Below are 21,500 nucleotides of genomic sequence, written 5' to 3'. Positions count from 1 at the left end.
ACTCTCCAGGAGGTAGAGAGCAAGCCCTTCCAATGACCTTGGTACCTACTTTGCCCTTGACCTCGCATTCCTAGCTATCTCATGGGCTCTGCACCAGTGCCTCCTCCCACCCTCGGTAAGGCACCTTCTAGGTCCAGCTGTGCGGCAGGGAGCGACAGGCAGGAATGATCTGACCCCTTTGGCCGGGCACAGTAACAGGTGGGCTGAAAGATGAGTCACTAAACATGATCTGGGGCGCAGGGCGGGGGTGCAGCTCAGTTTCAGCCCCTCGCGCCGGGGAGGATGACCGTGCAGCTTTATATAGCCCCTGAGCCCTATATAAGCAAGTCAGAGGCCGGGGCTCGTCCGACAGGAGCCCTCAAGCTGATCTGGTCGGGGCCGGACAACATTATTAACACCAGCGCAGTAGGGTCCCCAGGGGCAGCCTGCCCCACAGCGCCCAAGATGCCTAGCAGAACTGCCCGCTATGCCCGCTACAGCCCACGGCAGCGGCGGCGGCGGCGGATGCTGGCTGATCGCAGTGTGCGTTTCCCTAATGATGTTCTGTTCCTGGACCACATCCGTCAGGGTGACCTGGAGCAGGTGCGGCGTTTCATCCGGGCTCAGAAAGTGTCCCTGGCCACGATACATCCCTCAGGTGAGCAAGCCCCGGAAGAGCTGGCCAGGGGCTGTGGGGTGGTGGGGAAGCCAGCAAGGAGGACCCGACCTGAGGCTCAGTCTTGACTCCTCCCTTCCTCCCTGCCCAGGCCTGGCCGCCTTGCATGAAGCCGTGCTGTCTGGAAACCTGGAATGCGTGAAGCTGCTGGTCAAATACGGAGCAGACATTCACCAGCGAGATGAGGCGGGCTGGACACCCTTACACATTGCCTGCAGCGATGGGTACCCCGACATAGCCAGGTGAGGGGGCCTGGGTCTACACAGGGTTGAACTCGACCCCTCCAGGCCTCAGTGGGCCCCCAGGATGTGGGCTCCAAAATGTGGTCCTGGTGGTGTAGGCAAGAACCATACAGGCTGAGCACGGTGCCTCAGGCGTGTTATCCCAGCCCTTTGGGAGGCTGAGGTGGGCGGATCACCTGAGGTCATCAGGAGTTCATGACCAGCCTGGCCAACATGGAGAAACCCCTTCACTACTAAAAATACAAAACTAGCCGGGAGTGATGGCGCATGCCTGTAATCCCAGATACTCAAGGCTGAGGCAGGAGAATTGCTTGAACCCGGGAGGCGGAGGTTACCCTGAGTGGAGATCATGCCACTGCACTCCAGCCTGGGTGATAAGAGCGAAACTCTGTCTCTAAAAACAGCGGCAACAACAACAAAAAAACAACCCTACAAACCCTAAAAGCTTCTGGAATCCTGTTTCTGCCCTTGTCCTCAACAGCGCCAACTTGAAAAGCTGGCCACAGCTTCCAAAGGGTCAGGTTTCTTCCTCCTCACCCTACCCGGACCTTGAGACCTGAAGGTGGGGGACACACAGGTGACCCCAGAACTCTGGCCCTCTGACCTGGGTGGTGGCGAGCACTCTCCCGGCTCCTCCCCGCTTCAGCCAGGGCGACCTTTGCACCCCAGGTACCTTATCTCTCTGGGAGCGGACAGGGACGCAGCCAACGACGATGGCGACCTGCCCTCCGACCTCATCGACCCGGACTTCAAGGAGCTGGTGGAGCTCTTCAAAGGGGCCACGATGGACTGAGCCAGCTCTGCCCGCCCGCCCCCGCGCCCAGGGCCGCCTCCCTGGGGAAGCCGCGCGTCGCCCCGGGGCCAGCACGTGCCCCACCCGTGGGCCAGGGGCGGCCGGACCCGTCCCTCCACGACCCTGCCACCCCTCCTAGGCCTGGCTTTGTCTCCAGGTGAATTTTTTACTGTGACACTTTTTACTTTTTCAATAAACGTGACTCCCAGGTGAGGGGGCCTGGGTCTACACAGGTGGTGCTTGTGGTGGTGTCCTGATTACTGGGCTCCAGCCGCTGCCGCTGGCCAGCTGCGCTCACCGTCCAGGCCGGGCCGGCCCAGAGCTGCCGCCACGAGCCCCGACCCCGCCCGGGAATCCCGGCCGCCCCCGCCCTCCGCGTGCCGGGCGGTCACGTGGGAGCGCGCTGCGTCTGCGCCTGCGCAGCCGGCGGTGGCGTCACTTCCGGCGGGGCCTCCCAGCTGGAAGAGGCGGTGGCGGCGGGTCGGGGTGAGGTGAGGCGGGTGCGGCGCCGGGCGGCGGGGACGGGGCGGGGCGGGCGCGGCTGGGCCCCGCCCTGGTGTCGCCTGGCGGCCGCGGGTGCCCTGCAGGGCCGGGCGGGGCCGGGCGCGGGGGAGTGGCCGAGCGGCCGGGGTCCGAGGGAGGGGCCCGTGTTCCTTGCCCGGCACCTGCAGGAGGGCGCGGCCCGCGGGGCACTTGGGAACGCGCGTGGGGAGGGCGCGACTCGGACTGAGCGCCTTTCCCCCCGCAGGCCGGGGCAGGGGCCGGGGACCCAGCACGGCCGCACGCTCGCGGAGGGCCCGCCTTCTGCCACCGTCGGGGCTCTGGGGCTGACAGAGCCCCGCTTTCTCCCGGAGGAACCCTGCCTGAGGATGCCTCCGACTCTCGGAGCGCCGCGGGCCCGACCGTCCGCATTCTTCCGTCCATTTTCCGGCCTTGCCCGCTTTCCCATCTACCCAGGCAGTGGTGCTGGGCCTAACGGGGAGAACGGGGCCTCCGCCTGCCTTCGAGGCACTCACTGGGCGGTGGTTGTGACCGCGGGGGCGGCAGCCACACGGGGCACGGGCTGTGCTTCTCTCCGTCCTGCCCCAGAGTAGCCGTCGCAGAAAGGTGGTCTTTGAGCTGGACCCCCAAGGATGAGTAGGATAGTTTTGGGCAGAGAACACAGCTTGACCAAAGGCCTTGAGGTGTAAACGGGGACCAGTGAGTGGACTTCGGGTGGGATGTGGCGAGAACATGTAGAGAGGGTGGGAGGTGGGACGTGAAGAAGAGCCAACTCTTCCTGAAAGACGGGGCTGGATCTGGGGCGAGTCAGGGGCAGTTGTGGTTTGAGTGGGATCAGGATGGGGAGGAGGGCGCACATGCTTAGTCTGTTGCTGCCACCACCCGGGGGAGAGGGTGAGGAGGTGGGGCAACACTTAGAGGCTTTCTCCGGGGGTCTTCACGGAACCACGAGGTGCCAGTGTATCAGCTGTGACAGCGGTATCCTTGTGCGCCTGCTTGGGTAGTAGATCATATTCTAGCCTGATTGGCTGAAAAAGACACAGAACACGAAGAGAAAGTGGAGTCTTAGAAACTTTGAATCTCAGAAACTCCAGAGGAGCACAGAATAGCGATGGCGTCAGTGATTCTAACTCTGGAACCTCACAATATTGTCACGTTGCTGGAGTGTTACCTCATGTCCTGTTCTTAGGCATGTGGCTGTGTGGGGGAAAGAATTTGAGACTGGGAGGCCAGAGACTGGGGTTCTGTCCCCTCCCCACCAGGAAGTCTCTGAAGCCCTTGGGTCCCCTGGAGGAGGAAGGTTCTATATAGTTCTACCCAATAAGACTCCCCTCCCTATCTGGAGGGAGGGCCAGTCTCTGAGCAAAGCCACACGGGTATCAGTGGGGAATGGGGCTTTCAGGGAGTCCAGAAATCTGCGGTGAGGTGCAGGCAGAGTGGAGGCAGGCTTTGGGGAGGCTGAGGCCAGGCCCCAACTGCTGTAGCCCTGGAGGCCCTGGCAGGGGCCCTGCTGCTTGGTGGCAGGCTCCTTCAGCGCCGAACTGGGAGTTCTCAGGGTGTCTTTCTGGCCCATCTGTGGGGACGTGGGCAGTGAGTGTAAGGGCCCAGTGTGGTGGCTGCCCTGCCCTTAGTCTCTGGCAAGTGTTTGCGTGGCCGGTGGCAGTCTCTTTCCGTCCCCAGTGCTTTTCTGTGCCTCCACCTCCCTAAGAGTGGGGTGACTCTACATTCCAGTTTTCCCAGAAGAGTTGTTTCATGCTTAATGATCAACAGCATCCCTTTCATTCTTTTTTTTTTTTTTTTTTGAAATGGAGTCTTGCTCTGTCTCTGTCTTCCAAACTGGAGTGCAGTGGCATGATCTCCCCTCACTGCAACCTCCGCCTCCCGGGTTTAAAGTGATGCACGTGCCTCAGACTCCTGAGAAGCTGGGATTACAGGTGCATACCACCATGCCTGGCTAACCTTTTTTTTTTTTTTTTGAGATACAGTCTCGCTCTGTTGCCCAGACTGGAGTGCAGTGGCGTGATCTCGGCTCACTGTAACCTCCGCTTCCTGGGTTCAAGTGATTCTCCTGCCTCAGCTTCCCAAATAGCTGGGACTACAGGCATGTGCTACCACGCCCAGCTAATTTTTGTATTATTTAGTAGAGATGGGGTTTCACTGTATGTTGGCCAGGCTGGTCTCGAACTCTTGACCTCAGGTGATCCGCCCACCTCGGCCCCCCAAAGTGCTGGAATTACAAGCTGAGCCACTGCACCCTGCCTAATTTTTTTTTTTCTTTTTTAGTAGCGATGGGGTTTCACCATGTTGGCCAGGCTGGTCTCAAACGCCTAACCTCCGGTAATCTGCCCACTTCAGCCTCCCAGAGTGCTGGGATTGCGGGCATGAGTCACCGCACCTGGTAGAGATGGGGCTCATTCTATGTTGCCCAGGCCGGTCTTGAACTCCTGGCCTCCCAAAGTGCTAGGATTACTACCACACCTAGCCCCTTTCTTTTTTCTTTTTCTTTTTCTTTTTTTTTTTTTTGAGACGAAGTCTCACTCTTTTACCCCAGGCTGGAGTGCAGTGGCGCGATCTCGGCTCACTGCAACCTCTGCCTCCAGGGTTCAAGCGATTCTCCTGCCTCAGCCTCCCGAGTAGCTGGGATTACAGGCGCCTGCCACCACGCCTGGCTAATTTTTGTATTTTTAGTTGACATGGGGTTCCTCCGTGTTGGCCAGGCTGGTCTCGAACTCCTGACCTCAGGTGATCCGTCCGCCTCAGCCTCCCAAAGTGCTGGGATTACAGGTGTGAGCCACCAGAATCTGTCGCCCAGGCTGGAGTGCAGTGGCACGATGTCGGCTCACTGCAAGCTCCACCTTCTGGGTTCACGCCATTCTCCTGCCTCAGCCTCCTGAGTAGCTGGGACTATAGGCGTCCACCACCACGCCTGGCTAATTTTTTGTATTTTTAGTAGAGACGGGGTTTCATTGTGTTAGCCAGGATGGTCTCGATCTCCTGACCTTGTGATTCGCCTGCCTCGGCCTCCCAAAGTGCTGGGATTACAGGCATGAGCCACTGCGCCTGGCCCCTTTCATTCTTAACATCATCCAGTTGAACGATGTGGCACATGCTTGTCCTGTCCATTATTGTATTGGATAAGGAGCCACAGAGACCTCACTGAGCTGCTCGCTTCCCATGGCTGTGCTTCTGTCCCTATTGGAGCAGGTGAGCATCCCTGTGGGCTGCATCACTTTGAATGAGGATGCGGAGGCTCAGAGGAGCTTTCCTGGGGCCCCAGAGTAGGGTCATACCTGCAGCCCAGTAGGCCAGGCCCTGTAGGCTGGACAGCCACAGAAGTAGGCGGTCAGGCCCTGCAGAATGCACAGACCTGCAGGTCGCCTGCACTCTGGGTGGCTGGTGGCAGGTGGTCCTGTGGCAAAGGCTGTTGGGGCAGGAGTGGAGCAGCAGGTGACACCTGATGAAACAAGTTGGGGCTGGACAGTGGGCTTGGTGGCAGCAGAGGGCCTGGGTGACACCCTAGTGGTAAATGACTTGGGGAAAGGGTGTCAGGAAGATCATGTAGACATCTGTGTCCACCCGTGCTGACACTGGGGGTCTGGAACCGGAGGTTATTCTAGCCCTGGGTGGGGTGGGGTGGAGTGGCATGGGGTGTGGAAGACTTTGAGGGGAAGGGGAGAAAGTACCTAAATATTATGTAGCTTGAGGGGCTCTGGAAGGATGGTCCTGGGCCAGGAGAGTGTCATCAAGGGTCCTCCCATGTGAGACCCCAGCCATTATGAGCTGCGCTATATTTCACAGTACACTGAGAAAGAAAAACCGCCATTGGTTAAACTCAAGACGTGTTAGCAATCGTCAGGTACAACCCAGTTTCAAAGATATTAAAATATGAAAACTATGAAGGAAAACTCTCAGAGGCAGTGGGGCGTGGTGTAGCGACTGAGGAGTACAGGGCTGTGGCCGGGACATCGGCACGCTTGGTCTTCATTCTGACTGAAAGAGGGAAGGAGAACGGGACTGAGGCATTGCCTGACCCTCCCTCGCTGCTCTCACCCTGGTGGTGGCCCAGGTGGGATGAAGGCTGGGGGGCTGGGCTGGGTAGAGTCTCGAGACCTCTGAAGTGGGGCTGTCTCTCTGGGTTGAATGGAGCCCCCTCCCTCCCACCCTTCACCTATGGTCAGCCTCGGTCAGGCCACCACTCCCCTTTACCTGGGCAGCTGAGCAACAGGTCAGTGTCCTGCTGGCTTAGGGGCCGCCACCTCAGGTGGCCATCTGCTGTGTGCTAAGTCTTTTCAGGCTGTCCCCGGCGCTTCTCTGGGCCTGTTCCTTTGTCCCCTGCTCACTCTCACCCACTGTGGTCCTGGGTCCCGCCACATCCACCATCTCAGGGATGCATGCATGTTGTGCCTCAGGGTTCCCTCTGCTTAGCCAGACACCAGCCTCTGCCCACTGGGCCTGAGCTAGGGCTGAGCTGCCTGCCAGCCACACTTCCTGCCCTCCCCTCTCAGCTCCCCCCCTCAGCTCCTTCCTGCCCTCACAGACACCGTCCTGGTCCTGGCTCCGGTTTTGTCTGTGCCTCGGCCCTTTCCAGCTTCCTCCCGTGCTGTGTGTCTCAGGGCCTGTCTGTGGCCCCTCAGGTCCTGCCTCTTGTGCTTGGTGTCCGTCTCTGCTGCAGGGGCTGTGGTGCCCCCTCCGGATGCTGATTCCCTTATGGGAGTAGGCCAGGTGTGCACTGATACGCTTTGGCGGTGGCTCTTCCCTTGGTAATTACAAGTGGAGATTCTCCAGCTGTCCTTGTGTGTGTCTTGGCTGTGTGTACCTAGGAGCAGAATGGCTGGGTCACAGAGTGTGTACAGATACTTGATTTTTAATGGGAAATTTCTTCGGGGTCAGAATTGGGCAATTCTGACCCAGAAGAAATTGACCCAGAAGAATTGGGCAGAGTTCCTGGGCAGAGCCCCAGGAGGCAGTGAGGCTGAGTGAAGCCCCAGGAGGCAGTGAGGCTGAGTGAACTGCAGAACTGTTTCTTTTGCTTCCAGGGGGACAACAGGTCCCTGGCCTCTTGGGAACTGCTGGCACATCCAGGAAAGCCTGGGGCTATGTGTGCAGGGGTGGGGCCAGCATGAGGCCTGGGGGTGGTCACTGAGCTGGAAAGCCTGGGGCTATGTGTGCAGGGTTGAGGGGGGAAGGGGGCAGCGGGCAGGCCCTGGGGATCGCTGAGCTGGAGGAAGTAGGAAGAAGTAGGAAGAGGTGGGAAGGGCTCCTCGTGTCTGGGAAGACTTAGAGGACACAGCCTGTGGTGTTGAGGGTGTGGGTACATTTTTTCTCCTAACAAGAAGAGGCAAACGGGACTCCTATTGACTTAAAAAATGTATGGGTGCAGCTGGGCGTGGTAGCTCATGCCTGTAATCCCAGCACTTTGGGAGGCCAAGGCGGGCAGATCACGAGGTCAGGAGATCGAGACCATCTTGGCTAACGCGGTGAAACCCCATCTCTATTAAAAATACAAAAAAATTAGCCGGGCGAGGTGGCGGGCGCCTGTAGTCCCAGCAACTCGGGAGGCTGAGTCAGGAGAATGGTGTGAACCCGGGAGGTGGAGCTTGTAGTGAGCCGAGATCGCACCACTGTGTTCCAGCCTGGGCAACAGAGCGAGACTCCGTGTCAAAAAAAAAAAAAAGTATGGATGCACAATAGGTGTATATGCTTATGGGGTTTTAAATTTGTTTATTTAGAGACAGAGTCTCGTTCTGTCACCCAGGCTGGAGTGCAGTGGTATGATCATGGCTCACCACAGCCTCCACCTCGCAGTCTCAGGCAATCCTACCACCTCAGCCATCACTCCTGGCGAAGTTTTTATATTTTTGTAGAAATGGGATTTTATCATGTTGCCCAGGCTGGTCTTGAACTCTTGGGCTCAAGTGATCTGCCCTCTTCAACCTCCCAAAGTGTTGGGATTACAGGCCGATTTTAATAGGCGAGCAACTGTGCCTGGCCTTTTTTGTTTTTTTTTTGTTTGTTTTTTGAGACGGAGTCTTGCCCTGTCACCTAAGCTGGAGTGCAGTGGCGTGATCTCAGCTCACTGCAACCTCCACCTCCCAGGTTTGAGTACTTCTCCTGCCTCAGCCTCCTGAGTAGCTGGGACCCCAGGCACCCACCACCATGTCTAGCTAATTTTTGTATTTTTAGTAGAGACAGGGTTTCACCATGTTGGCCAGGCTGGTCTTGAATTCCTGACCTTGTGATCCACCCGCCTCAGCCTTCCAAAGTGCTGGAATTACAGGCGTGAGTCACCAAGCCTGGCCTTTTTTTTTTTTTTCCCCCCCGAGTCGGAGTCTTGCTCTGTCACCCAGGCTGGAGTGCATTGGCGTGATCTCAGCTCACTGCAACCTCCATTTCCCGGGTTCAAGCAATTCTCCTGTCTCAGCCTCCCGAGTAGTGGTGCCTGCCACGGCCAGCTAATTTTTGTATTTTTAGTAGAGACAGGGTTTCACCATGTTCACCAGGCTGCTCTCAATCTCCTGACCTCAGGCGATCCACCCACCTCAACCTCCCAAAGTGTTGGAATTACAAGCGTGAGCCACCATGCCTGGGCTTTTTTTTTTTTTTTTTGGACACAGTGTCTTGCTCTGTTGCCTGGACTGGAGTGCAGTGCCACGATCTTGGCTCACTGCAGCCTTGACCTCCTGGGCTCAATCAGTCCTCCCACCCCAGCCTCCGAGTCGCTGGGACTACAAGTGCATGCTGCCACACCAGGTGTGTTCAGATGGGTGTGTGCAGCATGTGTGTGGGCAGATTTGTACAGACAGCTGTGTGCAGGCACGGAAGGTTGTGTGTAGGCGTGTGTGTGGCAGGTGTATTCAGCTAAGGTGTGTGGGGGCAGGGGTGTGTGTGTGTGTGTGTGTGTGTGTGTGTGTGTCTGCATGCACGCACGCAGCAAGGCAAAGGAAGCCCTGGAAGGGTAGTTGCTTGGGAGGATGTGGGGCCATCAGTGGGATCTGGGGCAGGAGTGACAACCGAGCTCAGCAGGGGACCCCAGGCCAAAAGTGTGACTGCATAAAAGCCAAGTCACTACGGGAGGCAGAGGATGCATGGGGAGAAGAGCCACTGGGGAGGGCGGGCTGGGAGGCAGGTACCCCTGAAGCCGCAGTCGGTCAGTGCTGAGAGCCCGCAGGGGGCGAGGCAGGGGACTGGCCAGTCCACCTGTTAACCTGAGCTCTGCCGTTCTCTGTAATGGGAGCTTCCCAGCAGGTAGCATGTCCCTGTGGACCCTCAACCCAAACAGGCCTTTGCCTGCATTCTCTGGTGTTCGTGGGCTGGAGTCCCTGGCAGGAGGACTGGGCAGAGAGATCCCAGAGTCCAAGAAAGGAGAGGTGACTTTGTGAGCAAACTGGGTGCTGCCGTGGGTGGGGAGCCCCTGGCCCTGTTTGGACCCCCCTCCTGGCCTGGGATGGGGCACAGAGTTCCAGGGCTGGGAGCTGGTTTTCTGCTCTTTGCTGGTTTTGCCCTTGAGCTGTGGGCTTCTGATCGCATGTGGTGTTTGAGGGCTGGACCATTGACATGAGGTGGAACGGGCCAGAGAGGACTCGAAGCCTCAGTGCTCCTGGCCCTCTGTGAGTGCAGCAGCCATGTGCCCTGGAGTATCTGCAGCCTTGGTCCCTGGGGTGGGCAGGGGAGTCGCTTGTGCTAAAAGCCCCCTCCTGGGAATCCTGGGACTCCCTTCCCCGAGAACCTGGATTTGCCCCCTCTGGAACAGGGCAGGCTGGAGACCAGCCCTGTTGGCTTCCCCAGCTTGGGGTTGTGTGTCCTCAGCTGGAGTGGGGACACTGTCCAGCCTGCCAGTGTGGGCGTCTGAGCCTCAAAATAGACTCCCTTTCTCCAGAGCTGTGGATTCCCCTGGGCTGAGAGGATGTAAACGGGCAGCAGCCCAGGGTCCTGGTCACAGGTCAGGCCCGGCGGCTTCCTCCAGGGTCACCCCCTCTGCCCACCAGGGGAGTTGGAGTTTGGTTCCATCTCCAGGGTGCTGATGTGGTTCATGCTCCTGGGAACCAGGAAGCTGAGTCTGGGCAGGTGCTGTGGAGCTGGGATCACCGTTAGGAAGCTCATCCCCATTTTACGGAAAGGAAATCAAGGCTCCGCGGAAGCTGTGTGCCCAGCCCTGCACCAGGGAGAGCAGGGCCAGTTTCCTCAGGGGCTGCAGGCGCTCTGCTGCAGTGAGAAGCAGCCAGACATCAGAGATGCTGATGGTCCCACCAGCCTGTGGTGGGAGGGGCTCTGGCCACGGTGCTCCCGGTGCTGGGGCTGAGGCCTCCACATCTTGCAGAGCTCAGGCTGCTGAGTGGGCTTGATTGCTTCAAGTCGTGTGTGTGTCTGGCTGGCTCTGGGCAGCTCCCTGCTACCTCCTGGGGTTGCCTGGAGCCCAATGGCTGCCCGTGGCTGGACCCCAGCCTGTGGGGGACCCCCTGGTAGGCAGGGAGACTATGCACTTTGTTCACATCTGAAGGGAGGAGGCAGGTGTACCCTGTGCCTCCCCCTCCTCCCATGCTGGAGAGGGTGGCCCTGCGTCCCACTCCTGTGCTGGCTTCTGTTTCAGAGGCTGAGGGGATCTGGCGGTGGAGCGCTAGGATCAGACGCCCCCGCAATGACCAGGTGGGTCTCAGGCAGGTGGGGCGGTCTCCACCGGGGCGGGGGTGTGGGTTCCCACCCTGCTGCGTGCCCTGCCTCATGTGCCAGGCTCCCCCAGCTCCCCCGTCTCCAGAGTCGTGTACAACGGCAAGAGGACCAGCAGCCCCCGCTCCCCACCCAGCAGCAGCGAGATCTTCACCCCAGCCCACGAGGAGAACGTCCGCTTCATTTACGAAGGTGGGTGTGTCTGCCACACCCAGCTCCTGCCCTGTCCTTGACAGAGTCAGCTCTGCCCCCAGCCCAGGACCCAGGTTTCTGAGGAATCTCCTGCAGCCCCTGCCCCTGCTCCTCCATCACTGTGTCCACAGCCTTCAGGGCCCAGGCGGGTGGGGGTGGCCGAGGGGACCCTGTGTGGAGAGGAGACCTGCTTCTGATCATGGGGGGAACCCAGGAGGAGAGGCTGGGAGTGGGCCATGCCCCAGATAGAGGCCATGTTGGGAGCCAGTCATCCATGCTAGCAGTGCTAAAGGAGCTTGCTGGGGAAAGGGAGGGGCCTTTGAAGACAGGCACGCACCCAGCCATGAATGGCCAGGAGGTGGTTGTCTGGGATTAGGGGAGTGTGTGATGTGCTGGGGCTGGGGAGGTGCATGGATGAGGTGGGAAAGGTAGAGGCCTAGCTGAGGAGGTTGTGCTGCCCCCGAGGCGCAGGGAAGCCTGGGGTAGGGTCATAGGGGTCCCTCCAATCATAGTCCTGGTCATCTTGCGGGGAAGGGACAGGCCTGCCGGAGGAGCAGGGATGGGGTCTGCAGGTGAGTGAGGCTGGGGTGGGCAGAGGGCTGTGGGGGAGCATGGAGGACACTTCTGAGGGAGGAAAGGGTCTGGGAGGGCAGGAGCTGAGGGTAGGCACTCTCTTGATGTGGACGCCACCCCCTGGGGCAGGGGGCTCTGAGCACACTGCCCTCTGCCTCTGCAGCCTGGCAGGGCGTGGAGCGAGACCTGCGAAGCCAGGTGCCGGGCGGCGAGCGGGGTCTGGTGGAGGAGTATGTGGAGAAGGTCCCTAACCCCAGCCTGAAGAGTGAGTGGGGGCTGACCTGGGGGCAGGGCTGGGCCTCACGGGCCCGGAGGGCCTGTGCCTACCACCTACCACGTTGTTCCCTGGCAGCCTTCAAGCCCATCGACCTGAGTGACCTGAAGCGCCGGAGCACGCAGGATGCCAAGAAGTCCTAGAGCGCCCAGCGCCCCTCCCCGGCCTCCGGAAGATCAGGGTGCGAGGTGTCAGCTCCCTCCTGTCCTGTGGCCCTGCTCCTGGGATGGGGGTGTCTTGCTCCAGCGGGCTGCAGACCCCAGCACCGGTGTGACTGACGGCTGAGGCCTCCCTCTCCTTCCCAAGTCCCCTCCTTCCTCCTTGGGGGTCTCAGGCTGCCCCCATCATGGGGGTCTGGGCCCTCCCCACCCTCCTACCCTCCCCCAGCCACCTGGCTGCGTTTTTGGAGCTGCCTGGCCCCCAGGGGCCCTGACCTGCCCTCTTTCCTCTCCCCTCACCCTCCTGTCCTTGGCCACTGCAGAATCAGGAGGGGAGAAGAAGGAGCCTCTGCTGCCTCCCAGGCTGCTGGGACTGGGCTGGTTTTGTCCTTGAAATGGCCAGGATACAGGACAAGGGCAGCCCCACCCCATCCAACCTGGGACCCCCCACAGACCCTTGCTGCTCCCGTGGCCTGGACATGCTGGGGAGCTTCTCACACCTACCCCTACTGTCCAGCCTGGCCCGTTCCCTGAATCAGCTTCAAGATGGCACCAGCTCTTTGGGTCTAGGATACTGCCGGGCCCCCCAAAGGGGTCCCCAGCAGCCAGGCCTGGCCTCCTGGTATCTGTGGTCATAGTGGCCCATGGGTAGGGGCACCCAGGCTGACCCTGAGGTGCTGCTGCTGGGTCTGTCTTGGCTCTGGGGTATGCTGGGAGGGTCACCAGGTCCCTTTTTCTTCCTGTGCCCTCTGAAAGCCAAGTGTCTGTGTGGCTGTGGAGCTCCAGGGTCTGTTAATAAAGGCAGCGGCACTGGGCGTGGCCTCTTGGCGGTCTGTCATGCCTCTGCCCCTGCAACACGCATGCACAGCCAGCTCCTGGGCAGGGCTGGAAACCCCAGATCATGGTGAAGGTTCCTCAAGCACAGAAATTCTCAGTCTAAGCCACTGGGGGGGGGGTCAGGCCTCCTAGGGCAGGTGGTGGTGGGGAGGGCATTCTGGAGGGAGAGACTGGGCTGCCTGATATCCCCACCCTTGTTCTGCTACAGGGGCTCCCCAGGGGGCCCCAGAGGTAGTAGGCGCCACCCTGAACCCACCCTCTAGGGTACTGTGGCCCCTCCAGGAGCCGGCTCCTCCCCTGTCCAGATGAAAGGGGTGCTGCTGGGCTCCTCCCCTGACCAGGTGAAGGGGGTGCCACTGGGCCCAGGAGAGAGCTGTGTGCACTTGACCTTCAAACCTGGAAGCCGCCCTGGCAGGCCAGACAGGGAACTCTATTCCTGCTCCTGTTGGAAGCCAAACCAGAATTTATTCCAGGAACACCCTTTCCCAGAAGAGTGTGCGGGGCTTGAGTGGCCCCACAGGCGCCTCCTGGTGGGTGGGCTGGCGCAGGGCCGGCCTCCCTGGGGAGGAGGAGCTGGGAAGGGTGTTCCAGTAATAAACCAACCCAGCTTCTGCCTGGCAGCCAGTGTGCACAGCAGTACCCAGCCCTGAGCCAACTCCCTGTAAACACATGGCCTTATCTATCCCCTGTGGGCCTGTGAGTCCTTTGAGGAGCGTTTCCAGTGCCCACCAGGCTAGGGTGACCCAAGCTGCCCCCCACTGTCGAGCCGATGCAGCTTGGGGGACACTACCACGGGGATGAGGGGCGGGCAGCTCACAACGGTCCTCATGCCATGTGCGTTCCACTCACTGAGCCTCCTAGGGGCAAGGCTCCTCCCTGTGTGCCTTCTGTACAGTGGTAGCTGCCACGGCCAGCAGAGTTCCCCAAAGAGGGGCCCATTCAAACGTGGGGTTCCTGGATTCCAGGAGGAGGAGGGGTGGGCTTGAGCGCTGGCCAGGACGTTGCTACACCATGGCTGTGAGCAGGTTGGAGTCTCAGCCTCGGTTTCCTCAGGTGGTGATGACTACCTACATCCTGGGTGACCCAGTGCTCGGTGCTTCTATCCCCATGAGTCACCTTGTGGGCGCACTTGACAAGGTGCTCAGCCCCACACAGCAAGCGTGACCCTCAGCCTTCGAGTGGGGGAGCCTGGGCTCTGCAGTCCGGGGCCTGGCACGCAGCCAGCCTGCCACAGTTTACCCCTCTGGGTTTTCTGTTTTTTGATTTTGTTTGTTTGTTTGTTGTTGGGATGGAGTCTTGCTCTGTCACCCAGGCTGGAGTGCAATGGCGTGATCTTGGCTCACTGCAACCTCCACCTCCCAAGTTCAATGATTCTCCTGCATCAGCCTCCCGAGGAGCTGAGACTGCAGGTGATCGCCACCATGCCCGGCTAATTTTTTGTATTTTTGGTAGAGACGGGGTTTCGCCGTATTAGCCAGGATGATTGCAAACTTCTGACCTCGTGGTCCACCCACCTCAGCCTCCCAAAGTGCTGGGATTATAGACGTGAGCCACCGTGCCTGGCCTTTGGGTTCTTTATTTATTTTTTATTATTATTTTTTTGAGACAGTCTCGCTCTGTGGCCCAGGCTGGAGTGCAGTGGCCGGATCTCAGCTCACTGCAAGCTCCGCCTCCCGGGTTTACGCCATTCTCCTGCCTCAGCCTCCTGAGTAGCTGGGATTACAGGCGCCCGCCACCTCGCCCGGCTAGTTTTTTGTATTTTTAGTAGAGACGGGGTTTCACCGTGTTAGCCAGGATGGTCTTGATCTCCTGACCTCGTGATCCACCCGTCTCGGCCTCCCAAAGTGCTGGGATTACATGTAGGCTTGAGCCACCATGCCCGGCCTCTTTTTTTTTTTAAAGCAAGTTTATTAAAGAAAAGGCCAGGCGCGGTGGCTAACGCCTGTAATTCCAGCACTTTGGGAGGCTGTGACGAGTGGATCACAAGGTGAGGAGATTGAGACTATCCTGGCTAACAGTGAAACCCTGTCTCTACTAAAAACAAAAATTAGCCAGGTGTGGTGGTGGGCGCCTATAATCCCAGCTACTCAGGAGGCTGAGGCAGGAGAACCGCTTGAACCCGGGAGGCAGAGGTTGCAGTGAGCCAAGATTGCGCCACTGCACTCCAGCCTGGGCAACAGAGCAAGACCCCGTCTCAAAAAAAAAAAGAAAGGGCCGGGTGCGGTGGCTCACGCCTGTAATCCCAGCACTTTGGGAGGCCGAGGCGGGCACATCATGAGGTCAGGAAATCGAGACCATCCTGGCTAACATGGTGAAACCTCGTCTCTACTAAAAATACAAAAAAACTTAGCCGGACGTGGTTGTGGGCGCCTGTAGTCCCAGGTACTCAGGAGGCTGAGGCAGGAGAATGGCGTGAACCTGGGAGGCAGAGCTTGCAGTGAGCTGAGATCGCGCCACTGCACTCCAGCCTGGGAGACAGAGCGAGACTCCATCTAAAAAAAAAAAAATGGCTACTCTCCAGGCAAAGCAGCAGCAGTTTATCCCTCTGTACAGAGTGTGGGCTGTGGTGATCCAAAGGCCTCTCCCCTGCATGGGTGCTGGGACCTCTGGGTAGCACACAGGAGGTGCCGAGGGAGCTGCTTGTGTTAAGATATGGACTTGATTTGGGCTCTCCTGGGTCATCTTACACTGACTGGGCTCTGGAATCCGAGCCTTCTCTACCTACAGCTAGGGGGTGGAGCTCTGCCAGGTATGGCCCCAGCACCTGGGCGTGCCACCAGGAACCTTCAGTTTGGAGATCTTTCTGCCAAGAACCCTTCAGAGGAGGGGGCCGGCCTGGCCAGGCACGTGCTGGGTAGAAGGGTGGGAGCCTGTTGGGAGCACTGAGTCTACGGTGTTGCTGGAGGCCCCACCCGTGCACTCTCCAGCCTGGTTCACCCCATGGGGGATGGAGATTAGGGGTGAGGAGGGGGAGGGGTGCAGGAGAGGGGGCCTAACCTACCTGAGGGCTGGGGAGGTGCACCCACCGGGACCAGAGCTCTGACCCTGAAGCGAACTTGCTCTCCCATCACCTCTTCAGTGGACCACCCAATGAGGTCAGCTCTGCAGTTCCCACACGGTGGTCTTACCCCAGCAGTTTGCCTAATGGGGTGTGAACTCAGTGTAGTCACAAAGTGGAGGTCTCTCCTTTCAGCTTCAGGAGCAGATAAAGGGCTGCTGGAGTGGGCACCTCTCCCGTGGGCTGTGGGAGCTGACCGTGGGGCCGGATCCCAGAGGGTTGTGGTCCTTCCACCCCAGCCTGTCCTTCAGCCCTGCTGCAGTGGCAACTGCCTTGTCTGTGCAAAGCATTGGGGCCCTCCAACCCTCACCCGATCCTGGAGGCTGCTGGGCTAAGCAGCTGGAGACACTCCCTTTTCTGCAGTGAGGGCGACTTGGGAAAATGAGGCAACTGCAACCACTGCGCGTTATACCGTTGGTGTGTATACACGCGTCACAATGCTGTGTACCATTGGCATGCACACATCACTATATCACTGCTGTGTCCTGTTGGCATGCACACGCACACGTCACAATCTGCTGTGTATCACTGGCGTGCACGCACATATCACTGTCTGCTGTTTACTGTCGGCATGCACGCGCACACACAAGTCACTGTCTGCTGGGTGGTGGTGGCATGCACACACGTCACTATCTGCTGGGTAGTGTTGGTGTGCACGCACACATGTCACTACTGTGTACCATTGGCATACACACGGGTCGCTATCTGCTGTGTACTGTCGGCATGCAGGCACACACACAAGTCACTATCTGCTGTGTAGTGGCGTGCATGCACACGTCACTATCTGCTGGGTGGTGGTGGCATGAACACACACGTCACTATCTGCTGTGTACCATTGGTGTGCATGCACACACAAAGTCACTATCTGCTGTGTACTGTTGGCGTGCACACACGTCACTGTCTGCTGGGTAGTGTTGGTGTGCATGCGCACATATCACTATTTGCTGTGTACCATTGGCGTGCACACACCCATGTCACCATCTGCTGTGTAGTGTTGGCATGCACACACACACGTCACTATTTGCTGTGTACCGTTGGTGTGCACACACACACTTCACTATCTGCTGGGTAGTGTTGGCGTGCACACACACGTCACTATCTCCTGTGTACTGTTGGCGTGCATGCACACACACACGTCACTATCTGCTGTGTACTGTTAGCATGCACGCACACACGTCACAATCTACTGTGTAGTGGCGTGTACACACACGTCACTATCTGCTGTGTAGTGGCGTGCACACACACGTCACTATCTCCTGTGTACTGTTGGCGTGCATGCACACACACACGTCACTATCTGCTGTGTACTGTTAGCATGCACGCACACACGTCACAATCTACTGTGTAGTGGCGTGTACACACACGTCACTATCTGCTGTGTAGTGGCGTGCACACACACGTCACTATCTCCTGTGTACTGTTGGCGTGCATGCACACACACACGTCACTATCTGCTGTGTACTGTTAGCATGCACGCACACACGTCACAATCTACTGTGTAGTGGCGTGCACACACACGTCACTATCTGCTGTGTACCGCTGGCGTGCATGCACACACAAAGTCATATCTGCTGTGTACTGTTGGCGTGCACGCACACTATCTGCTGTCGTTCAATGTTGGCAACTCCATGGGGCAGGTTTTAGTATCCCAATTTACAAGTGAGGAAACAGAGACCTCTTTCAGGGGGGTTAAGCTCTTATGAAAATTGTAATTAATACTTATCGAGGCCGGGTGCGGTGGCTCACACCTGTAATCCCAGCACTTTGGGAGGCCAAGACGGGCGGATCACGAGGTCAGGAGATCGAGACCATCCTGGCCAACACAGTGAAACCCCGTCTCTACCAAAAATACAAAAAATTAGCCAGCTGCGGTGGCGGGCGCCTGTAGTCCCAGCTACACGGGAGGCTGAGGCAGGAGAACAGCGTGAACCCAGGAGGCGGAGCTTGCAGTGAGCCGAGATAGTGCCACTGCACTCCAGCCTGGGCGACAGAGCGAGACTCCGTCTCAAAAAAAAAAAAAAAAAAAAAACAACTTATCGAACATGAACAATTTCCTAATAGCCAATATACCCAGCTCACATTTCCCAAATGACTGAATTAGCACGTTCCCGGTGGGTTATTGACAGCATGGGAAGGCAGAGCCCATGTGTCCCAAGCCGCCATCCGTAACATGCCCCTCCTTTTCCGCCATTCGTGTAAGGACCCCTGGGCGTTTGACAGTTGTGTATCCTACATTCTGCCTTTGGCCAGCTGCATCCTTGTGGTGTCAACAGAACCCTGTTTCCCCTGTACTTCTGTAAAGTGAGGTGTGGTGCAGAGGCCTGATTGGATTCCTAGGAGACTTCAGGTGTCAAAGCATCTGGCCGCTGTGTGTGTCCGGGGTAGAAGCAGGGGTCCTGTTAGGAGGCTTCTGCAGTGGACAGTGGGAGGAAGAAGCTGGGGGGAGGGTGAGCAGCTCGGTGTGGACATCCAGCTGTACCTGCCAAGCTGCAAACTGGGTCTAAAGCATGGATTCAGCAGGGCCACAGGCCGGGGAGATATATAAAGAGTTCGCTGAGCACTGCTGATTTTTAAAAATTGATCAAGAAGAAATGAGGGTGGTGCCTGGTTCCTGGACACAACAGGGAGAGGAGGAAGGAAAAGGAACAACGGAGGGCAAGGTCAGAGAAACAGCAGGCAGGGGGAGTGCTCGGGGCTGAGTGAGTGCAGGCGGAGGGCCCGGGGCTGAGTGCTGCCAGGACGTCTGGGGGTAGGCTGAGGCAGCCCACGTAGTGGACCTGCAGCCCCAGCCATCTCCCACCCCCCTTGCCTACAGATGACCACTTTGAACTCTACACCTCATTCTTTTTTTTTTTTTTTTTTTTTTTTTGAGATGGAGTCTCGCTCTGTCGCCCAGCCTGGAGTGCAGTGGCTCAATCTCGGCTCACTGCAAGCTCCGCCTCCCGGGTTCCCGCCATTCTCCTGCCTCAGCCTCCCGAGTAGCTAGGACTACAGGCGCCGCCACCTCGCCCGGCTAGTTTTTTTTTATTTTTTTAAGTAGAGACGGGGTTTCACCGTGTTAACCAGGATGGTCTCAATCTCCTGACCTCGTGATCCCCCCGTCTCGGCCTCCCAAAGTGCTGGGATTACAGGCTTGAGCCACCGCGCCCGGCCTACACCTCATTCTTTAGTTTTAAATTTTGCTCTGTATTTTTATTTCTAACGTGAATTATTCTTGATTTTTCCCATTTTGTTCTCTCCCCCACCCCCAGTACATACGTGATATTTCCGTCTACCACTCAGGCTGGAATGCAGTGGCGTGATCTTGGCTCACTGCAACCTCCACCTCCCAGGTTCAAGCAATTCTCCTGCCTCAGCCTCCCGAGTAGCTGGGATTACAGGTGCCCACCACCTCGCCTGGCTAATTTTTGTATTTTTAGTAGAGACGAGGTTTCACCATGTTGGCCAGGCTGGTCTTGAACTCCTGACCTCAGGTGATCTGCCCGCCTTAGCCTCCCAAAGTGCTGGGATTACAGGCATGAGCCACCGTGCCCGGCCTCATGTATTTAGTTCTCTATGTACTAGTCACTAATTAAGTCCTGAACTCTCTTCTCTAAATCTTAGTGCATTCAATTACTTTCATCCCCTTGAGGGTCTCTCTCCTGAGCCTTCTGCCTGGGTCAAGGTCCCCTATTCCTGTGACACACCCCTGGCTCTCCTAGATTTGATCCTTGATGTGGTTCATGTCTTCCTTTTTCCTGGTCTCCACTCTCATTTTAGTAGTATTTGTGTGTCCACATACACCAGATTCCAGGGGGTCAAAGTCATCTCCCTCCCAGCCGTGCACACACAGCATACAACTCTTGCAGATACCCCTTTGGGACGCCGGACATCATATACCTGCCCCACTGTACACACACAGGTGTGTATTTCCCTTCCTCCACTTTCACACAGCCTTTCCCATGCAGCATGCTCACACACACACACCCTGCTAGCAACACCCATACATTCCTGTGGGAGAAGAGGCTGAGGCACAGGAGGTAGAGGTGGGAGGGGAGGCAGAGATGGGGAAGGGTCAAAGGGCCCAAGTTGGAGGGAGATGCTGTGTGGACTGACTTAAAAAAATGGGTCCCGCCGGGCGCGGTGGCTCACGCCTGTAATCCCAGCACTTTGGGAGGCCGAGGCGGGTGGATCATGAGGTCGGGAGATTGAGACCATCCTGGCTAACACGGTGAAACCCCGTCTCTACTAAAAATACAAAAAATTAGCCGGGCGAGGTGGCAGGCGCCTGTAGTCCCAGCTACTCGGAGGCTGAGGCAGGAGAATGGCGTGAACCCGGGAGGCGGAGCTTGCAGTGAGCCGAGATCGCGCCACTGCACTCCAGCCTGGGTGACAAAGCGAGACTCTGTCTCAAAAAAAAAAAAAAAAAAAAAAAGGGTCCCGGCTGGGCGTGGTGGCTCATGCCTGTAATCCCAGCACTTTGGGAGGCCACGGTGGGCAGATCACTTGAGGCCAGGAGTTCAAGACCGGCCTGGCCAACATGGTGAAACCCCATCTCTACTAAAAGTACAAAAATTAGCCGGGCATGGTGGCGGGCACCTATAATCCCAGCTACTCGGAAGGCTGAGGCAGAGAATTGCTTGAACCTGGGAGGCGGAGTTTGCAGTGAGCCAAGATCATGCCACTGCACTCCAGCCTGGGACAGAGTGAGACTCCATCTCCAAAAAAGAGAAAAACAGTCCCTCCACCTACCTGCCTGCAGGGCTGCCTGGTTAGGGCCAGTGTTTATTGCCTGGGTGAGTCCACCCCCTGCCAGTCCCGAACTCCGCCCAACTCCACCAGCCGCTCCAGTTCCCTTAGGGATGAGGGCGGGGCAGGGGTGAAAGAGGACAAGGGCAGAGGGACTCGGGAATGGGGAGGGCTGTCAGGAGGCCCCAGGTGAGGGGCATGTCCCTAGGGCAGTCACCGGCCCTGAGCTCAGCTGGCGTGAAGGAGAATGTCCACCTCCCTTGTGCTGACTTGGAGCAGCCTTGTGCCCACACAGGCACCCGGGCCTCCAGGGCTCAGAGGAGGGCCAGGACCTGAGGCCGGAGGGCGTAGAGCTGGCCTGAAGTCTTAAGGTCTGAGACCACAGGCCTCCAGCAGGTGCAGCTCAGGGGACCGTCTCCTGGCCTTGCAGCCCCAATCACAGCAACCCCCGGGCCCCAGAAGGGTCCAGCCTTGCCTAATTAGCTGGCTTCCCTCCCTGCTGTCCACAGGCCTTGTGGTGGGTGGCAGGGTGAGGGCCCCCCCAGGAGGGCCCCAGTGCCTGGCGGGTGAGTAATTCTATTTACCTTTCCTCAGAGGCCTCCTGTCCCCTCATTTGCCCCAATTAGTCCGGCTCTGCCTGAGCGGCTCCAGCCCACGTGGCCCAGGCGGGGCCTGTGGGCACCCCTTCCCCCAGGGTCCAGCGGCACCTCCCAGCAGCTCCTCAGAGCAGGGGCACCTGGCTGGCTCCTTCCCCAGCCCATGCACACACCTCAGCAGGTCTCACAGCACCTACCGTAGGGACCACCCGGAGGACTGACCACAGGC

General features: G+C 58.2%; 2 protein-coding genes across 4 annotated transcripts; both read left to right on the top strand.

Annotated features, from left to right (window-relative positions):
* Positions 1-346: 346 nt before the first annotated feature.
* PPP1R27 (protein phosphatase 1 regulatory subunit 27) lies at positions 347-1,927 on the top strand. Its single transcript, XM_008013275.3, has 3 exons — positions 347-637; positions 747-897; positions 1,567-1,927. The coding sequence occupies exons 1-3, from the start codon at positions 445-447 to the stop codon at positions 1,688-1,690; spliced, it is 468 nt and encodes a 155-aa protein (XP_008011466.2). The 5' UTR covers positions 347-444; the 3' UTR covers positions 1,691-1,927.
* Positions 1,928-2,111: 184 nt separating this feature from the next.
* On the top strand, positions 2,112-12,867 carry MCRIP1 (MAPK regulated corepressor interacting protein 1). 3 transcript variants are annotated; one of them, XM_008013272.3, is made up of 5 exons: positions 2,112-2,181; positions 10,779-10,834; positions 10,929-11,047; positions 11,784-11,885; positions 11,973-12,867. In XM_008013272.3, exons 2-5 carry the CDS (start codon positions 10,827-10,829, stop codon positions 12,035-12,037), a joined length of 294 nt encoding a protein of 97 aa, XP_008011463.1. In that variant the 5' UTR covers positions 2,112-2,181; positions 10,779-10,826; the 3' UTR covers positions 12,038-12,867. The 3 variants fall into 3 exon arrangements, with proteins under 3 accessions (XP_008011463.1, XP_072861593.1, XP_008011458.3); XM_073005492.1 differs by having other exon boundaries at positions 2,133-2,176; XM_008013267.3 differs by lacking the exon at positions 2,112-2,181 and adding an exon at positions 7,764-8,941.
* Positions 12,868-21,500: the final 8,633 nt, after the last annotated feature.

The sequence above is a fragment of the Chlorocebus sabaeus genome, chromosome 16 (genome assembly GCF_047675955.1).
Source record: "Chlorocebus sabaeus isolate Y175 chromosome 16, mChlSab1.0.hap1, whole genome shotgun sequence".
In the NCBI taxonomy this organism is placed as follows: Eukaryota; Metazoa; Chordata; class Mammalia; order Primates; family Cercopithecidae; genus Chlorocebus; species Chlorocebus sabaeus.
This window is presented reverse-complemented; position numbering and strand designations above follow the sequence as displayed.